Source organism: Silurus aristotelis (assembly GCF_946808225.1).
Source record: "Silurus aristotelis genome assembly, chromosome: 1".
NCBI lineage: Eukaryota > Metazoa > Chordata > Actinopteri > Siluriformes > Siluridae > Silurus > Silurus aristotelis.
This window is the reverse complement of record NC_139574.1, coordinates 33,180,720-33,200,614: the sequence shown is the minus strand read 5'-3', so window position 1 is coordinate 33,200,614 and position 19,895 is coordinate 33,180,720. Positions and strand designations below refer to the sequence as shown.

General features: G+C 42.5%; 3 protein-coding genes across 3 annotated transcripts in view; 2 read left to right on the top strand and 1 right to left on the bottom strand.

Annotated features, from left to right (window-relative positions):
• LOC310724022 (nuclear factor 7, brain-like) overlaps positions 1–19,895 on the top strand; it is a 140,146-nt gene that overhangs the window by 22,661 nt on the left and 97,590 nt on the right. The window lies entirely within an intron of this gene.
• pianp (PILR alpha associated neural protein) overlaps positions 1–19,895 on the bottom strand; it is a 169,691-nt gene that overhangs the window by 140,296 nt on the left and 9,500 nt on the right. The gene's annotated exons all lie outside the window — the stretch shown is intronic.
• cops7a (COP9 constitutive photomorphogenic homolog subunit 7A) lies at positions 9,285–16,556 on the top strand. The gene is made up of 8 exons (XM_083538989.1): positions 9,285–9,437; positions 11,723–11,845; positions 12,529–12,604; positions 12,769–12,857; positions 13,416–13,618; positions 13,707–13,812; positions 15,191–15,360; positions 16,149–16,556. The coding sequence occupies exons 2-8, from the start codon at positions 11,723–11,725 to the stop codon at positions 16,186–16,188; spliced, it is 807 nt and encodes a 268-aa protein (XP_083395115.1). The 5' UTR covers positions 9,285–9,437; the 3' UTR covers positions 16,189–16,556.

Below are 19,895 nucleotides of genomic sequence, written 5' to 3'. Positions count from 1 at the left end.
TGACAGAAAAACACAGAATTGTTGACATTGTTGCAGATTTATTAAAAAAGAAAAACTGAAATATCACATGGTCCTAAGTATTCAGACCCTTTGCTCAGTATTTAGTAGAAGCCCCCTTTTGATCTAATACAGCCAGGAGTCTTTTTGGGAGAGATGCAACAAGTCTTTCACACCTGGATTTGGGGATCCTCTGCCATTCCTCCTTGCAGGTCCTCTCCAGTTCTGTCAGGTTGGATGGTAAACGTTGGTGGACAGCCATTTTTAGGTCTCTCCAGAGATGCTAAATTGGGTTTAAGTCAGGGCTCTGGCTGGGCCATTCAAGAACAGTCACGGAGTTGTTGTGAAGCCACTCCTTCGTTATTTTAGCTGTGTGCTTAGGGTCATTGTCTTGTTGGAAGGTAAACCTTCGGCCCAGTCTGAGGTCCAGAGCACTCTGGAGAAGGTTTTTGTCCAGGATATCCCTGTACTTGGCCGCATTCATCTTTCCCTCGATTGCAACCAGTCGTCCTGTCCCTGCAGCTGAAAAACACCCCCACAGCATGATGCTGCCACCACCATGCTTCACTGTTGGGACTGTATTGGATAGGTGATGAGCAGTGCCTGGTTTTCTCCACACATACCGCTTAGAATTAAAGCAAAAAAGTTCTATTTTGGTCTCATCAGACCAGAGAATCTTATATCTCACCATCTTGGAGTCCTTCAGGTGTTTTTTAGCAAACTCCATGCGGGCTTTCATGTGTCTTACACTAAGGAGAGGCTTCCGTCGGGCCACTCTGCCATAAAGCCCCGACTGGTGGAGGGCTGCAGTGATGGTTGACTTTCTACAACTTTCTCCCATCTCCTGACTGCATCTCTGGAGCTCAGCCACAGTGATCTTTGGGTTCTTCTTTACCTCTCTCACCAAGGCTCTTCTCCCCCGATAGCTCAGTTTGGCCGGACGGCCAGCTCTAGGAAGGGTTCTGGTCGTCCCAAACGTCTTCCATTTGAGGATTATGGAGGCCACTGTGCTCTTAGGAACCTTAAGTGCAGCAGAAATCTTTTTGTAACCTTGGCCAGATCTGTGCCTTGCCACAATTCTGTCTCTGAGCTCTTCAGGCCGTTCCTTTGACCTCATGATTCTCATTTGCTCTGACATGCATTGTGATCTGGAAGGTCTTATATAGACAGGTGTGTGGCTTTCCTAATCAAGTCCAATCAGTATAATCAAACACAGCTGGACTCAAATGAAGGTGTAGAACCATCTCAAGGATGATCAGAAGAAATGGAAAGCACCTGAGTTAAATATCTGAGTGTCACAGCAAAGGGTCTGAATACTTAGGACCATGTGATATTTCAGTTTTTCTTTTTTAATAAATCTGCAAAAATGTCAACAATTCTGTGTTTTTCTGTCAATATGGGGAGCTGTGTGTACATTCATGAGGAAGAAGAATGAACTTAAATGATTTTAGGAAATGGCTGCAATATAACAAAGAGTAAAAAATTTAAGGGGGTCTGAATACTTTCCGTACCCACTGTATATACAGTGTGTGTATATATATATATATATATATATATATATATATATATATATATATATATATATATATATATATATATATATATATATATATATAGCACTATGTGACCACAATAAAAAAATTATTGATGGCTTATCTGTACCTATTTCAGTGGGTTAGATGAGCCTGAAGAGGATCATCTGTCTACATTTACATCTATGGCATTTGGCAGATGTTCTTCTCCACTTATGTAAGCGCTTTTTACTTACTTACTAAGAAGATTTTGTCTAAAACTGTTGGGAGAGAAAATAGTTCGGAATATTTAGAAAGAAGTAAACAAGTGTTCATTTATGTACTGTTGGAAGTGTACGGTTTTAGATGTGTTTTGACGACTGCAAGAGACTCTGCTGGTGAAAGTGGAAGTTCGTTCCATCACCTCGGTGCCACAACACAGTGCGGGTTAAGATAAGTGCACTGAGGTAGAGGGATGTTGGTTCGGTTTTGGCTTTGCAGGAGAGCATGAGTATATTAAATCTGATCCAAACAGCTACAGGAAGCCAGTGAAGGGAGAGAGGGGTGGTGTAGGAGATCATCTGTCTCTCTGGTCTCAGACAATGTTATCGCTGACTGGAAAACTGTTATCTGTTTTTATTTTTTTTTATTATTTTAAATGTACTGATACTGTGTTTTATGGGCATACAGTCTTTACATGCATACAGGATTTAGTTAATGATCGTTTACTGCAGGGACAGTATTCTTTTTTACTTATTATTAAAAATAAATATAGAAAAGGTAAATATATTTTTTTAATATCTTGCAGCTGAAGGGTAACTGAAAAATTCTTCTTCTTCTTCTTCTTCTTCTTTCGGCTGCTCCCATTAGGGGTCGCCACAGCGGATCATCCGTCTCCATACCACCCTGTCCTCTACATCTGCCTCTTTCACACCAACTACCTGCATGTCTTCCCTCACCACATCCATGAACCTCCTCCTTGGCCTTCCTCTTTTCCTCCTACCTGGTGGCTCCATCTTCAGCATTTTTCTACCAATATAATTCATGTCCCTTCTCTGCACATGTCCAAACCATCTCAATCTCGCCTCCCTCAACTTGTCACCAAAACATCCTACATGTGCTGTCCCTCTAATAAACTCATTTCTAATCTTGTCCATCCTCGTCACTCCCAACGAAAACCTTAACATCTTCAGCTCTGCTACCTCCAGCTCCACCTCCTGTCTTTTACTCAATGCCACTGTCTCTAATCCATACAACATCGCAGGTCTCACCACAGTCCTATAAACTTTCCCTTTTATTCTTGCAGATACCCTACTATCACAAATCACTCCTGTCACTCTTCTCCACCCACTCCACCCTGCCTGCACTCTTTTCTTTACTTCTCTTACACACTCTCCATTACTTTGCACTGTTGACCCCAGGTACCTGAACTCCTCCACCTTCTCCACCTCTTCCCCCTGCAACCGCATCACTCCACTGCCCTCCCTCTCATTCACACACATGTACTCTGTCTTACTCCTACTGACTTTCATTCCCCTTCTCTCAAGTGCTAGCTCCACCTCTCCAGGCTCTTCTCAACCTGCTCTCTACTCTCACCACAAATCACAATATCATCTGCAAACATCATAGTCCAGGGAGACTCCTGTCTGACCTCGTCCGTCAACCTGTCCATCACCACTGCAAACAGGAAAGGGCTCAGGGCCGATCCTTGATGCAGTCCAACCTTCACCCTGAACCAGTCTGTCGTACCTACTGCACACTTCACTGCCGTCACACTGTCCTCATACATGTCCTGCACCACCCTCACATACTTCTCTGACACACCTGACTTCCTCTTACAATACCACAACTCCTCTCTCGGCACCCTGTTGTACGCTTTCTCTAAATCCACAAATACACAATGCAGCTCCTTCTGTCCTTCTCTATACTTCTCCATCAACATCCTCAAAGCAAATAAGGCATCTGTGGTGCTCTTCCTCGGTATGAAACCATACTGTTGCTCACAGATGGTCACCTCTTCTCTCAGCCTGGCTTCCACTACTCTTTCCCATAACTTCATGGTGTGACTGATCAACTTAATTCCCCTGTAGTTACTGCAGGTCTGCACATCTCCCTTATCGGTACCAGCACACTCCTTCTCCATTCCTCAGGCATCCTCTCCCCTTCCAGAATCCTGTTAAACAATCTGGTTAAAAACTCCACTGCCATCTCTCCTAAACATCTCCACGCTTCTACCGGTATGTCATCTGGTCCAACCGACTTTCCATTCTTCATCCTCTTAATCGCTCCTCTCACTTCCTCCTTACTAATCCTATCTACATCCTGCTTCACCAACTCCACATCCTCCAACCTTCTCTCTCTTTGATTTTCCTCATTCATCAGCTGCTCAAAATACTCCCTCCATCTTCTCAACACACTCTCCTCATTAGTCAACACATTTCCCTCTCCATCCTTTATTGCTCTAACTTGCAGTACATCCTTCCCAGCTCGGTCCCTCTGCCTGGCCAATCGGTATAAATCCTTTTCTCCTTCCTTTGTGTCCAACCTCTTATACAGCTCCTCATATGCCTTTTCCTTGGCTTTCGCCACATCCCTTTTTACCTGCTGACGCATCTCCTTGTACTCCTGCCTACTTTTCTCATCACTCTGTCGATCCCACTTCTGTTTTGCCAATCTCTTTCCCCTAATGCTCTCCTGCACTTCCTCATTCCACCACCACGTCTCCTTGTCTTGCTTTCTATTTCCAGATGTCACACCAAGTACTTTTCTAGCTGCCTCCCTCATCACTCCTGCAGTAGTTGCCCAATCATCCGGCACCTCTTCACCACCACCAAGCCCCTGTCTGACCTCTTCCCTGAACCTCACACTACACTCTTCCTCTTTCAGTTTCCACCATCTTATTCTTCTTTCAAACCTTACTTTCCTCCTCTTCTTCTTCGCCTCCAAAACCATCCTACAGACCACCATCCGATGCTGTCTAGCTACACTGTCCCCCGCCAACACCTTACAGTCTCCAATCTCCTTCAGGTTGCATCTCCTACACAGAACATAATCCACCTGTGTGCACCTTCCTCCACTCTTATACGTCACCCTATGATCCTCCTTCTTCTTAAAATACGTGTTCACCACTGCCATTTCCATCCTTTTAGCAAAATCTACCACCATCTGCCCTTCCACATTCCTCTCCTTAAAACCATACCTACCCATCACCTCCTCATCACCTCTGTTCCCTTCACCTACATGCCCATTAAAGTCTGCCCCAATCACCAATCGTTCTTTCCTAGGTACACCATCTACCACTTCATCTAATTCACTCCAGAATCTTTCCTTCTCCTCCATCTCACAGCCAACTTGTGGAGCATAGGCACTGATGACATTTATCATCATTCCTTCAACCTCCACCTTCACGATCATCACCCTATCAGAAACTCTCTTCACCTCCAATACACTCTTACTGTACTCTTTCTTCAGAATCACCCCTACACCATTTCTCTTTCCATCCACACCATGATAAAACAGTTTAAACCCACCTCCAATGTTCCTGGCCTTACTCCCTTTCCACTTGGTCTCCTGAACACACAGCATATCTACCTTTCTCCTCTCCATCATATCAGCTACCTCTCTCCCTTTACCCGTCATAGTACCAACATTTAAAGTACCAACCCGAACCTCTACTCTCCTACACTGCTCCTTTTCCTGCCGTCTCTGTAGACGTCTTCCTCCTCTCCTTCTCCTCCTTCGGCCAACAGTAGCCCAATTTCCACCGGTACCCTGTCGGCTAACGATACCTGTGGCGGTCGTTGTTAACCCGGGCCTCGACCGATCCGGTATGAAATTCTCATTTGTGATCCGCATATTTGATTTGGCACATGTTTTACGCTGGATGCCCTTCCTAACGCAACCCTCCCCATTTACCCGGGCTTGGGACCGGCACTAAGAGTGCACTGGCTTGTGCCCCCCTAATGGCTGGGATGGGTAACTGAAAAATTAACGAGAATTAAACAAAAAAACCTGTTAAACTATGTTAGCAATAATCTCAGCTTTCTTCTCTTACTTATGAGTAAGAAGGTAGAACGTATTTAGTTACGGACTAGAATTAGCAGCTATGGATATTAATTAATGGGAATTATTAACTCATTTTAAAATAAATGCAGGTTTATTTATCACTGTCTCAAAACAGCTTTACAGAAATAGATTACCAATATCAATTTAAAATTCATAAATCAGTTCCTGTACATTTATCCCTAATGGACAAGCTGGTGGTGACAAAGAAAATGAAAAACTCCCTGAGACAATATGAGAAAGAAACCTTGAGAGGAACCAGACTCAAAAAGAAACTTGGTGACACTGAATGTCCATTCATTCTCACAAATCAGCTTTACAGAAATAAATATATGAAGAATATACATTTTTAATTAATTACCTCATCCATGTAAGTTTTATCTCAATGAGTGAGCCAGAGGTGACGATGTTGAGGGAAAAACTCCCTGAGACAATCTGAGGAAGAAACCTTGAGAGGAATCAGACTCAGAGAGGAACACATCCTCATCTGGGTGACACAAAATGTTGAATTATTTTAGTTTTTATTATTGTTGAGTGTTCACTGGGGAGTTCACTTACATTAATTACAGTCCAAATCCATCTTCATGGTTCTTCAATTTAATCTTATTCGTTTTTATTACGAATTTAAGAAAACGTATCAATGGATCCACACAGTAGACTGTGTGAGTATCTCTGGGATCCTTGTTTCAACTTAGACCAATTTGGGACACTAACTCTGATCTTGTATACTGTTTAGGATAAATAGTAGGTGAATTAAGATGTTAAACAAGACTGTCTGATACTTTAAGTTGGAGCATTCTCTAAAAGTCAGAGCTTAAGTCAGAGTTTTAGCCATTTTGGGTCTGGATTTGTTGCCATGAACAAAATGAGCAGATTTGAAAAGTGATTGTTCAAGTTAAAGTTTATTTCTATAGCACTTTTCACAATGGACATTGTCTCAAAGCAGGTTTACAGGAGGGAATGATGTGTGTTTATCCCTGATGATGACCTTTAGATGTTATTTGAAAGAAACCTTGAAAGGAACCAGACACCCATCCTCATCCAGGTGATATCAAGCGTGTGATTATAAATCTTAAAAACAATACAAAACACTGGAGAGTGAGAACTACCTTAAGCACCAGAGTGTTTGATTATGAGTAATGTCGTTTCTACAGTCTTATACAATCAGTTAACATTTTGGAACCAGGAGCTACTGAGCAAATCATAAAACAGCTCAATATTTGGACTCATCATAGATCCAACACCAGCTTCTCCATGCCAGAGCCTTTAAATGTTGAAAAGGTCCAATGTCTAAACTCTACATGAAGTGAAATCCAAATGGCACTCGTAGGTCTCTAGATGTTCCGGGATGTTTGCGGGGTTGGCATCTACTTCTTTAAAGGTCTACAATCTTCATGAGGTGGGATACAGCTGGATCTGGCGGTGCCTCATTAAAAAAAAAGATAAATAAATAAATAAATAAATAAATACTGCGTGTATGTAGCGTCTGTGCAAGTTGAGTGGCAAAGTCCTGTTGACTAAAAGTGTTAATGTGCATAGTGTACAGTGTGTAGTGCAATTCAGAACTACTGAGGACGTTCAGAGCAGTGAGGAAAGTCAGCACTGACCCCCACTGCGATGAGTAGAATTAAAGAGCCGCATGGCATGGGGAAGGAATGACTTCCTCAGTCTGTCAGTGGAGTAGGGCAGTGACAGCAACTTTTCACAGAAGCAGCTTCTCTGCCTGGAGAAGATGCTGTGCAGTGGATGCAGTGGATTTGCACATGATTGACAGGAGCCTTCTTAATGTCCGTCTCTCTGCCACTGATGTCAGGCTGTCCAGCTCCGAGCCCACAACAGAGCTCGCCTTCCTCACTAGCTTCTCCAGACGTGAGGCATCCTTCTTCTTGATGCTGCCTCCACAGCACACCGCCACATAGAAGAGGGCACTCGCCATGACAGCCTGATAGAATATCTGCAGCATCTTTTTGCAGATGTTGAAGGATGCCAGCCTTATGAGGAAGTACAGCCGGCTTTGTTCTTTCCCAAACAGAGCGTCCGTGTTGGCAGTCCAGTCCATTCTATCATTCAGCTGCACTCCCAAGTATTCGTAGGTCTTCCTAATCTCCACACAGTCACCATTGATAGTCACAGGCTCTGGTCGAGGCCTTGATCTCCTGAGATCCACCACCATCTCCCTGGTCTTTGTGGTGTTGAGGTGCAGGTGGTTGAATTCACACCATGCAATGAAGTCCTGGATCAGTTTCCTGTACTCCTCCTCCTGTGCCCTCCTGATACAGCCCATGACAGTGCTGTCGTCCGTGAACTTTTGAGTTGTATTGTCTGATGTGTACAGGGTGAACAGGACCGGAGAGAGCACAGTCACATGCGGCGCTTCCGTACTGCTTACTACCGTGTCAGACCTGCAGTCCCCCAATCCCATGTACTGAGATCTGCCTGTCAGATAGTCTGTGACACACCACCAGGTGTGAGCCCACTCTTATCTCCGCCAGTTTATCTCTGAGGAGCAGCGGCTGGATGGTGTTAAAAGCAGTAGAGAAGTCCGGAAATGTAAATCTCACGCTGTCCAGGTGAGAGAGGGATCGGTGTGACAAGATAATAGCATCCTCCACTCCCAAGTTTTTGTGCTATGCAAACTGAAGAGGGTCGAGGGCATGTCGGACCTGAGACAAATACACTAGACCTGGTTCATTAGCATCTATTAGAATACAAACAACTATTCATTTATTTAAATGTTTTTTTTTTATGATTTGCTTTCAAAGTGATCCGCAAAACAGCTGATTCCAAAATATAGAAAACTGAAGGGCAGGATCTCCGGTGTTGATGTTGGATTTTTATCATGCCCAAACAAAACTTAATTCTTGGAGAGGTTTTCCATACGACCTGCGATGCCCATAGGCCTTTCTGATATCAGGGAAGAAGAAATACACAGCAATACAGCAAATGTTCTTCCTCTTCAGGTTTATTGCAGACACAGAATGTATATATACACACATCACAGAGAAAAGGCTGACCTAAAGTTGTTTCCTGTTTAGATAAGAGGATATAATAGCCGGAGATGTGTGAGCCCAGATAAGACCCCCTGTTTACCTTACAGACTAACATCGTAAATATTCTATAGACACTGAACAGACAAAGCAATGTGTGTGAAACAGTGTGAAAACCGTCTTAACACTAACAGTTGATTAAAAGGTGTGCTTTTTTTTAATATATATATATATAATATATAATGAATGACTTGTACAGAGGTTCTTTCCAGAGTAAAATGTAACAAGGATTCACACATTAATGCAAAACAATCATAATAATAATGATTATTATAAGATGGTATCAAGTGTTGCTAATAATTGTGTAAATAGTGTCAAATGTGTGCATTGTGTTGACTACAGTAATAAAAACCTGGTGATTTCTTATGAAAGTAATCTCTCAAAAAAAGAAATATTTTACAGTAAAACAGTACAAATACTACATTCATTAAATTACACTGTTTTTTATTTCCTCCATTTTTCCACATTAATCCTGATAAACTGGAATTTTACTACCAGTTATTAGCCATAATTAGCTGTTGCGTTCCAAATGCCTTCGTTTTGAAGATCTAGTCCACTGTATTTAGAGTAGAAACCATTACTACAACACCCTCTGTAGTGTATCCCAACATCCAGTAGTAAGCTATTTGGAATACATCCTGCGTTTCCGCCCACATTATACTTTTCGTCATTGACATTGGTTGGTAGTGCTGCTTGTTCGCCGCTCGTCCAATCAGAGAAGGAGTTGTTGTGTTGTCCGGGGAATCTAGCGGAAGTGTCACAGAACCTACAGGAGGGTAGAAGTGATCTTACCTTACCGTCTGTTCCTGATCGTATAACGGTAAAAACGCCTTTATGTACTTTTTTCTACAGAATGAATAACAAAGGAGGGGCTGATTTGCATGTTTGGCTTGTTTACATCGGAAGCGCATGAAATATAGACTGTTGATTGTAACACGACCTCTCGTAGTGGTCGTGCTTCCATGCTAAGTTATGCTAGGCTAGGCTAAGCTAGTCAACCAACTCAACAAGCTAAAGCATGTGAATATCCATCAGTTCAGGGAAACGCAGCCAACGCGATTTTTACACTTATTTTCCTTTATAGCAATACAAATTTTTTTAGAATGCATTCGGTTCTTTTGTAGAAAGCTAACTCCCTCAGGTATGCGTCACTCTCCCTTATATTCATATATATCATAATATAATTCTTATTTTTAATAATAAAGACATTCAAACTGTAAATGAACATGTAAGGAATTATGTACTAAATAACCCAGAATGTTGTTTTTATTTTCGATTCTTTAAAGTAGCCATCTTTGATGACCGCTTTGCACACTCTTGCTATTCTCGGTCAGTCTGTCTCCTGATGGAGTCACCTGGAATAACTTTCCAACAATCTCCCCAGAGGTGTTGAGTGGTTGTTGGCTGCTTTTCCTTCACTCTCTTATCCAACTCATCCATCTCAAATTGATTTAGATCGGCTGATTGTGGAGGCCAGATCACCTGATGCAACACTCCATCACTCTCCTTCTTGAATAAATAGCTCTTAACATAACCGAGCAAAGCACCCCTGCCCTATCACACCTCCTCTTCCATGGGCCACAGGGGGAACCACGCATTCAAGAACCATCCATTTACCTTCTGTATTTTGAAGAAAGACAGTGGTTAGAATCTCAAATTCAGCCCATCGGACCAAAGGATAATTTTCTACTCATCTAATGTTCATTTCTTGTGTTTCTTGGCCCAAGCACGTCTCTTCTTCTTTTTGTTCTTCCGAAGTCATGGTTTCTTTTCCGCCAATTCGACCATGAAAGCCTGACCCATGCTTCTGAGCAGTGGATGTTCTCCAACTCCAAGAAGCATTTATGTAAATCGGTGGTTTCTAAAGCTTATAATACAAAAAAAGTATCCTCTGCTGCAGAGGTAGCTCTTCCTTTCCTGGGACGGTCCTCACGAGAGCCTGTTTCATCATAGCGTTTGGTTTTAGAGACTGCACTTAGGTATACATTTAATTGAATTTTCTAATCATTTCTGCAAGTAATAATGGACTCTGTTTCCTCTTTACCTAACTGAGTGTTTTATGCCATAATATGGATTTGTACAGTAGTTGTAGTAGCAATTATAAGGTTATTGACTCTGTACTCACTATTTTTCCTCTGTACAAGGCAACCGATGGTCTAAAGCACACTAAGAAGGCAAGAAATGTCCCAAATAAACTTTCAAAAAGGCAGAATCTGATGAGAGAATGCCATGAGTGTACCAAGCTGTCACCAAAGCTAAATGCAGCTACATCGAAAATAGCTGGGTGGTTTAACATTGATTTGTTTACTACATAATTCCGTGTAGACAGAGAAGGTGTGTCCAGAAATATGTCTGGTACTGTGTGTGTGTGTTTATAAATAAATACACCCACACACACACACACACACACACACTACTCTTACTTTTGTACTCCTATTCTGTAAGCCTCACAAATCCTGTTCCACGGTTTTGTAGGGAATAAAACTCATCCAGAGGTTCGTTGTTACAGAAAGATTTCACCAGCAGGTGCTGTGACGCGGCTCCGATATCCCCGCCCGCTTTTATGCCTCTTATACCTCAACGGTGTTAGACATGCAATCGCCACTTCTCAGTCATATACAGCAAACGTGTAAAGCAGATGCAAACCGTCGTTCCCTTCACATCCCCAAAACTGTAAATGAACGACAGACTTGCAGCTTGAATCGTGCGCCTTCTTCCAGAAAATTACACCATACACCAATATTCTACTGATATGCTTTAGGTTCTGGCAGTGATCGGATCCCAAGCTTGGGAGGTTCTTTGATATAAAGCAGAAATTCCCAAGGTAGGGCATAGTGACATTTGATTTGACCCACCATGCCATAAATGATAAGATGGAGGGAAAAAAAGGAGGATGGTTGACACACCTTAACACACCCCCGCATTTCGGTTAATTGTTTGCGGTTCTTGGTCGTATGATCTGACATTTCCAGCTCAGCCAAGGTGTCGTATCTTTTGCCTTATTGGGATTCTCTTGTACAGCGTGACAAGCGATGACAAGCGATGACAAAAAAAAATGTGAGAGCGGAAAACCGACATGTCTCTGTGCTCGTCTCTCGCTTTCAGATGGAGGTGGATCAGCTGCTGACTCTGTCGGGTTCAGCCTTGGTGCAGGCCATTAGTACTCTGCTGGAGACTCCGGGGCTTTATGTTTTTTCTGACGTTCTGGAGCTGCCGAACGTTCGAGAGGTAACGCAGACAAGTTCACTTTTATATTACTGCTATTTTTGCTTTCATTTTCATACAACCGAGCAGTTGGGGGTTAAGGGCCTTGCTCAGGGGCCCAGTTTTCATCACTTAGTACAGATAAAATACACGTTATGGTCAAAATTATTAGGACACCCACCTTTTCTAGGAATATATGGTTCTTCCTCAAACTGTTACCACCAACTTGGAGATACACAATTGTATAGAAAGTCTTCAGATGCAGAAGCACTGCATTTTCCCTTCGCTTGAACTAGGAGACCCAAACCTGTTCCAGCATGACAATGCTCCTGTGCAAAGTCAGCTCCATGAACACATGGTTTACAGTGGTTGAAGTGGAAGATCTTGGGTGGGACGAATGGGAATGCTGACTGCACCTTAGGTTTCCTCACCTCACCTACATCAGTACCAACACCCATGTAGCTGAATGAGCACAAATCTCCACACTCCAAGATCTAGTGCAACATCTTCTCAAGAGGATTGGAGGTTTTTATAACAGGAAATAGGGACCGAATGCTGAATAAAAAAAATAAAATCAAACCAATCTTACGGCCAAGTGCACAAACTTTAGCTTACAGTGTTTAATGAACTAGTAACCGATGAAGCGTTTAGTTTCCTCCAGACGTTTTAATCTCTTTCTTCTTTTATGTCCCATCTCTCTGTACCAGCTGGAGACGGGTCCTCATGCTCCCGTCTATCAGCTCCTCAATCTCTTTGCTTACGGCACCTACTCTGACTACAAAGGTAAGTGGGGAAACTGGCAAAAAAAAAAAAAAAAAAAAGCAGTTCTGACTTTTCAGTTCTGTTCTGTCAGACACTGGAAAGGTTCTTGCACAAGCCTGTCTATCTCCCCATTGCCGCGAATGTGAAGTATAGTCATGACCGTCTTCCGTCTTTCTGCATCTCAGAGAGGGCGGCCTCGCTCCCGGAGTTAACGCCTTCCCAGAAGAACAAGCTTCGTCATCTGTCAATCATCAGCCTGGCCTCCAACCTAAAGGTAGGTTTCAGGTTCAGCTCGGTTTACCTCCTTTTTCAGACATCGCCATAAAGCCGTGTTACAGAACCCCACATGGAGGAGGCACTCGAGGATGAAATGTCCACACGAACAGATTCTGAAAGGGACATGTGATGATAAATGCCTGTGTGGGAGATGTATTTGATGAGGCATTCATGTTGTATTTCAGTGAGCTTCTGTTTTGTGTTTACTTCTAACTGGAAATGATAGACCTTAGAAAGAAAAGGAAATAGTAGTAGTAGTCCTTAGTTTTCTAATAATCAAAGTTTATTTATTATTTATTTATTTATGGTTTTGCTTGAATGAGTAAAAATTTGTGTTTATATAGAACTCCTTTGTATAAAAGCAAAAAAGTACTTTGATAATAGTAACAAGCATGGGCGCCAATACTTTGAAACCATGCTGCTTATAGGCTGAGAGATGTGACGATGCACTTTTCCTTTTCATTCGCTGTTGAATTTCTAGTCACCGCTTCAAGCATTTCTTCATGTTCTAACGTTTATAAGTCGACTCAAAACCGGACGCTTTTTTTCGCGCCAGTGTCTTCCCTATTCGCTGCTGCTCCAGCAGTTGGAGCTGAAGAACGTGCGCGAGCTGGAGGACCTGCTCATCGAGGCCGTCTACTGCGACATCATCCACGGCAAACTGGACCAGCGCAACCAGCAGGTGGAGGTGGACTTCAGCGTCGGCCGTGACCTCGGTCCTAACGAGCTGCCCAACATCGCCAACACTTTACAGGAATGGTGAGTGTGCGTGCGTGCAGGGGGCGTGTACGCGTCGCGTGAAGCGGTAATTTAACGCCGAGCGTGTCGTCTGTTTTGACTTCTTCAGGTGCTCAGGATGTGAAGCGGTGCTGTGTGGGATCGAGGAGCAAGTCTCCAGAGCGAATCAGTACAGAGAGAGCCAGCTCAAGGTTAAAGTGCAGGTGGAGACCGAGGTGAGTGTGTTTGTGTATAAATAAATAAATAAAAAGCGCTAGTTGTTATTAATTCCGCCCGAAGGCATCCCGAGCGTCGGCGTTTGCTTTATTCTTTGTTGATCCGAGTAAAAAAAGAGCCTTGTTTTCTTCTAATAGACTCCAAGACGACTTCTAAATAATCCAGAAAGCTCCAAATGGGGGGAAACCCCCCCCACACACACACACACACACACCACCACCACAACCCCTTAGAAGATAATTACATGCCATATTGAAATGTGGCGGCACGGATCCTGTTTATTCGCTCTGCTTTATATTCTCCAGTATAGCGCACAAATAATATAAGCCACGTATCTCTAATGCGACACCGAACAGCTCGTTTCCGCCCGGCGTTATATAATGTATCGTAACTCTTTTGGCATTCGGGAGCAGTCTTTGGTACGTTTACGACTCTCGCTGCGCTTCCGTCCGAGCGTTTTCTTTTTGTTTTTTTTTATATAGGACTGGGGGGAAAAAAGTCAAATCACAAAGGTAAAAAAAGGCATTGATGAAAAGTTTAAATATCAAATGCAGTTCTGAAGTGTACCCGAAAACTGCAGAGGTTTTTATATATATATAGAGCAATAAACTACAATGGAAGCACGCGCTTTTGTTAGTAAAGTCAGGTACTGATGTAGGTGAGGTGAGGAGGCGTTTCAGTTCATCCTAAAGGTATCTAATAGGGTTAAGAGCTTTGTAGCAGTCCTCTCTGGATCTTCTAGTCCAACCTATTCACACCACATGTTCATGGAGCTCAGTTTGTGCATCGGGTACAGTCTTGCTGGAACAGGTTTGGGTCTCCTAGTTCAGATGAACGGATTATGTAATGCCGCCACATCCAAAGACGTCAGCTTTGTGGGTGCAGCAGGAAATGGCAGGTGTCCCAATACTTTTGTGTAAATTTTTTGCTGTAGCGGGTGTGTTAGTTTTTTTTTTTGTTTTTTTTTTACCTAGTCGTGATGTCGACGCACAACTGCCTGCCGTGCATACTCTTCACAGCAATCAGATTTGTAGTTCGAATGTGATTAGAGCTCCGAGCGCACAGTTATTGTAGAACAAATCTTCTCACCACTAAAGCGTTATCTCAGTATTGCGTTTGGATCGCTTCCAGGATGCACATCGGACCTGGTTTGTCTCCAACCAGAGTATCACACGTTCGTGACGAAACCCCTCCCAAATTCCTGCGCCTCCCTATAGCATAATGCGCTTATTCTCCGAAACCGTGAATCTTAAGGGACTTCTAATGAACCAGTAGGACACTTTGTGTATTATTGTTTATTTTCGGCTGCTCAAGCACATTTTCTTCCTCTTACGTAATTAGATTTTGCGCATATTTCCCCCCCCCTCCTCCTTCCAGGTGTCAAACCTACAGAAAACCCTGAAGGCCAGCTCTGCTTCGCCATCTTCCGGCCCCGCCGCCGGTGGAGCGGCTTCCAATCAAGACGCGGATCAACCGGCCGAGCCGCGTGATCCCGCGTCTTCTCAGGAATCGCGGCAACCGGGGAAAAAGAGTTCGAAAGTCAAAGGGTAAGCGTACAGTCCCAGTGAGTCTTTTACACAATATTGTGTAACGGTATTTCATTCTCCACCCCCAGGATCGTTGGTGTCGTACGAACAGTTCAAAATTCGGGATGATCGAAATAAATATTGTCTGAATCAGAGATCGAAATGGCGCATCCAAGCTATTTAAATATGATTAGAAATGTATGTAGAACACTTCAAAACGACAGGAATCTACCGTGCACGCATTCACCCAGATCGCTATCATAATAATGCATTTGTGAGTCATGCTGGAGTGTGTCTCTGCTCTTGCACTGTCTACAGCCATTAGCTTCATTAGTATTAAGTGTGTTTGCTGTGCTCCAATTTTCCTCTAGTTAAGTGTTATTACAGAGGATTACTGACATCCCACAGTTCTAATCAAATCCTAACGAGATGCTAATTGTCCCCATCCCGCTGACCCCCCCCCCTCTCCAAACCTTTTGATACCGTTGCCTTACTGACATATAGATAGATAGATGGAAAAAGAGAGAGATTTCTCTATCTATCTATCTATCTATCTATCTATCTATCTATCTATCTATCTATCTATCTATCTATCTATCTATCTATCTATCTATCTATTTAAAATTATTTATTTCTCTTATAGAGAGATAAATATCTATCTATCTCTCTCTCTCTCTATCTATCTGTCTAGCTGTCTCTGTCTATCTCTATATTTCTCTCTCTATCTATCTATCTATCTATCTATCTATCTATCATATATATATATATATTTATATATAACCCACGATTTTTGCACTTTTACATCGCAGGCTCCGCGGCAGCGGAAAGATCTGGTCGAAGTCGAACTGAGCCCAGAGGCGGGCGAAAGCTTCGAGCAGATCGCCGGCTTTCCGTCGGAGCAGCTGCCAGGCGAAACAGAGACACTTTGACACACTTTCGGATCTCACACTGGCAGAAGAACTAGTGAGCAGAATGCAGCTTCTTCACAACATTTGCCATCCAGGCATCATGTAACCGCAGACTTTACAGATAACAAGACTCGGATTAAAGACGTTCGTGTGAGCGTGAGAAAGAACAAACCGCGCATCAGTGTATGCTTGTAAATGTTTTAAATCGATATTTGTGTTGTTTTTTTTTTGTTTCCCCCCTCCCTCCCTGAGTGCTTTGAGATGGCTGTATAAAGATGAGCAAGGAATAAACCGTTTTTCCCTCCGTCACTAATCCCACCCCATCGTTTTTTGTTTTGTTTTTTTACTTCTCTCCCCGTCTTTACTTCTGCTCTCTAACGTGACATGCCGCAGAGGAAGCTTGCGTTTCTTAGAAATCGGGCTGTTAATGATCTCCTTTAGACACACACACACATATATGTATATTTACTATTACAATGGTCTCATCCCTCCACAAGTGTTTTCCTATGAAAAGAACCGAGCGCTACCTAAAAACCATTATGTGCTTTCTGCCTCTTTCTCTCCATTTCCTCTGTGTGACGTTAATGGTAGCTATTAATTCTTGGCTCCCACTCAAAAATAGAGCGAGGGAGAAAGATTAGATGGTGGTTTATTTTTTTTCCATATTAACCCCTGCGTCCTCCTCTTGTTCCTGGTCGATCCGTATCCATCCGTTCAGTGCAATACATTTTTTTTTTTTTTTCCTCCTAACATCCAATTCACTATTCTCTCTTTTCTCTCTCTATAAATAGTGGTGTTAATTTTAGGCAGTGAGAGAATACATCAGTGGATCACAGCCTCTAAGAACAGAAGGGAGCTGTGAACCCTTATAGCTGTGTGCTATACAGTACAGTTCACACCTGAGCGTATGATTGCTATTCGGCTATTCGAAGATCCCATTCAACATTTACTCCCCATTTGCTGTTAGAATACCCTCCACTCTTTGGGGAAGATGTTCCACCAGATGTTTGTGGGGATTTGTGATAATATTTTCGTAATGTCGGGTACCGATGGAGGGTCAAGTCAGCGTTCCAATTGGTGTTCGATAGTGTTGAGATCAGTTCCCTATAGCAGGCCACTCAAGATCTTCCACTCCAACCAATGTAAATCATATATTCATGGAGCTGGCTTTGTGCACAAGGGCATCTCCATGCTATAATGGGTTAGAGTCTCCTAGTTTAAGTGAAGGGAACATTTAACGTTACAACATCTAAAGACGTTCTGTACAATTGTGTGCTCCAAGTTTGGTGTTGGTCAGAACCACATATGGCTGGAAAGGTCAGGTGTCCCAATACTCTTTGTCCGTATAGTGTGTGTGTGTGTGTGGAAAATAAGAGCAATAAACCACACACTACTTGTTCCAAGCGTCTCCATTGCAGCCAATACGCAATTCATTTTTTTTTCTTTTCTTCAAAACACCATTAATGGATTTTTATTTGTTCTTATACATTGAATCACACAGTACTTAAGGCAGTGCTACGTCATAGAAAACTACGTCACCAAAAGTAATCACAGCATGTATGTGAAGTTGAACTTTGAGTTCATAAGACAAGGTTTTTGTTTGTTTTTTTGTTTTGTTTTTTACCCAAAGTGCTTGAAAACTGACATTTTTAACACAGATTTTGAACTTGTCCCATATGAGAGAGAGGAAGAAGAAATAAAACCCACAATAATACATTACTCTGTCTGTCTCCAAGGAAAAGACCAGAGCATCTGTTTTATCACAATATTTTTTTTTTTAGTCCAGGAAAGGTTTCACTTGACTACAGAACTCGCTCTAGGACGCAACGCCGTCTCCTTAATCTCCAGTCTCCGGTGCTGTGGACATCTGTTCACTGTTTAGTTTAGTTATCTCTTGTTTCTCTCATGACGGCCGAGCTGATAGCTGATAGCCAAATTTGGGGGGGTGAAATTATGCTGGGTCTCTTGTCATTGTGAAGTTTGTCTCCTCAAAAAAAAAGAGAAGGAGAAACCTTCTGGAATATTTCCATACAGCGATGTCCTGAAGTCTGAGCGTGCTCTAGTGCTTCTATTTAGCATTTTTTTTCCTAATTGAATAAGGTTTTTTTAGATGATATTGACAATGTGAAATACTGAACAGTGTATATTCGTATTTGGTTTGTCCTGTTTTGTGCGTTAAGGACGGTGTGCGTTCGAGCTTCACTGTCTCCACGGGTTGGCGCAAAAAAACGCTGCGATCCATTCGAGATCGAATCCATTGTGTTGTCTGAACATGTGCTTCTGTAGAGGAGATTACTGTAGACACGAGGAGAATTTTGTGCAGTTAATGTGCTCATTAGCAAACTTTCCCTTGCAGGACCACAAAATAAGGACCAGGAAATAGTCCACTGAAGATTACACATTCAAGATTCACCAATCAGGCAACACATTGATGATATAACATTATGAGTGATGAAGTAAAGAACACTGATTATCTCTTCATCATGGCATCTGTTAGTGGGTTGGATTTATTAGGCAGCAAGTAAACATTTCGTCCTCAATGTTGATGTTGGAAGCAGGAAAAATGGGCGAGCGTAAGGATTTGAGCGAATTTAACGAGGGCCAAATTGTGACGTCTAGACGTCTGGATCAGAGCGTCTCCAAAACTGCTGCTCTTGTGAGATGTTTCCAGTCTGCAGTGATCAGTGTCTATCAAAAGTGCTCCAAGGAAGGAACAGTGGTGAACCAGCGACACTGTCACACGTAGAGAGCGAAGCTCCAACAGATGAGCCCCTGTAGCAAATTGCTGAAGAAGTTAATGCTGATGATGCTTGAAGGGTGTTTAAGCAGCAAAAACATAGGGACCAACACAATATTAAGCAGGTGGTCATAACGTAATGCCTGATCGCTGTGTATAATATTATCCCTGATCGGTGTATTAGAACGTTCTGCTTTAGATTTGTATGGATAAGATCTCAGATATTTTGGACCCTGCTGCATGAAGAGATTGCATAAAAGACAGAAAATGAAAAAAATGAATAAAATTACAGGTCAAAGGGGTTTACTTCATGTTCACATCAAACATCTGAATTAGGTAAGTCTCCTGTTGTTTGTGCCAGATGGGCTGATTTGAGTGTTTTAGCAATGGATGATCTCCTGGGATTTTCCCCACACAGTCTCTAGAGTTTAAAGCGAAAAACAAAACAAAAAAAACAACCCACGTCCTGTGGGTTGGAAGACTGAAACACTGAGATCAGAGTCGACAGGTAGTCTATAATAATCGAAATAATCACTCTTTACGGCTGCAACTAAAGAAAGAAAAGTATCTCGGCATGAATAACGCCAAACCGATTTGCCTACCGCTGAAGAATAAAAGCTACAAGAGCAGGAGAACAGAAATCTGAAGCTATCAAGAGCACAGCACTCACTCACTCAAACAAAACTGGAAAATAAAAAAAAACACAAGGTGGATTTTCTTATTCTAATTATTACCTGTCCAGTTTGGGTGAGTCTGTGCCCAAATTAGCTTCAGATTCCTGTTGTTGGTTGACATTAGTGAAACTATTGTCTATTGTTGTAGCTTTCCACCTCAAGTGCATATAGTATTACCGGGTTCTTCCAGGCAGCTCGAACTAGTCTGACTTCTCTGCTTCTTTTTCTTTGCCCTCT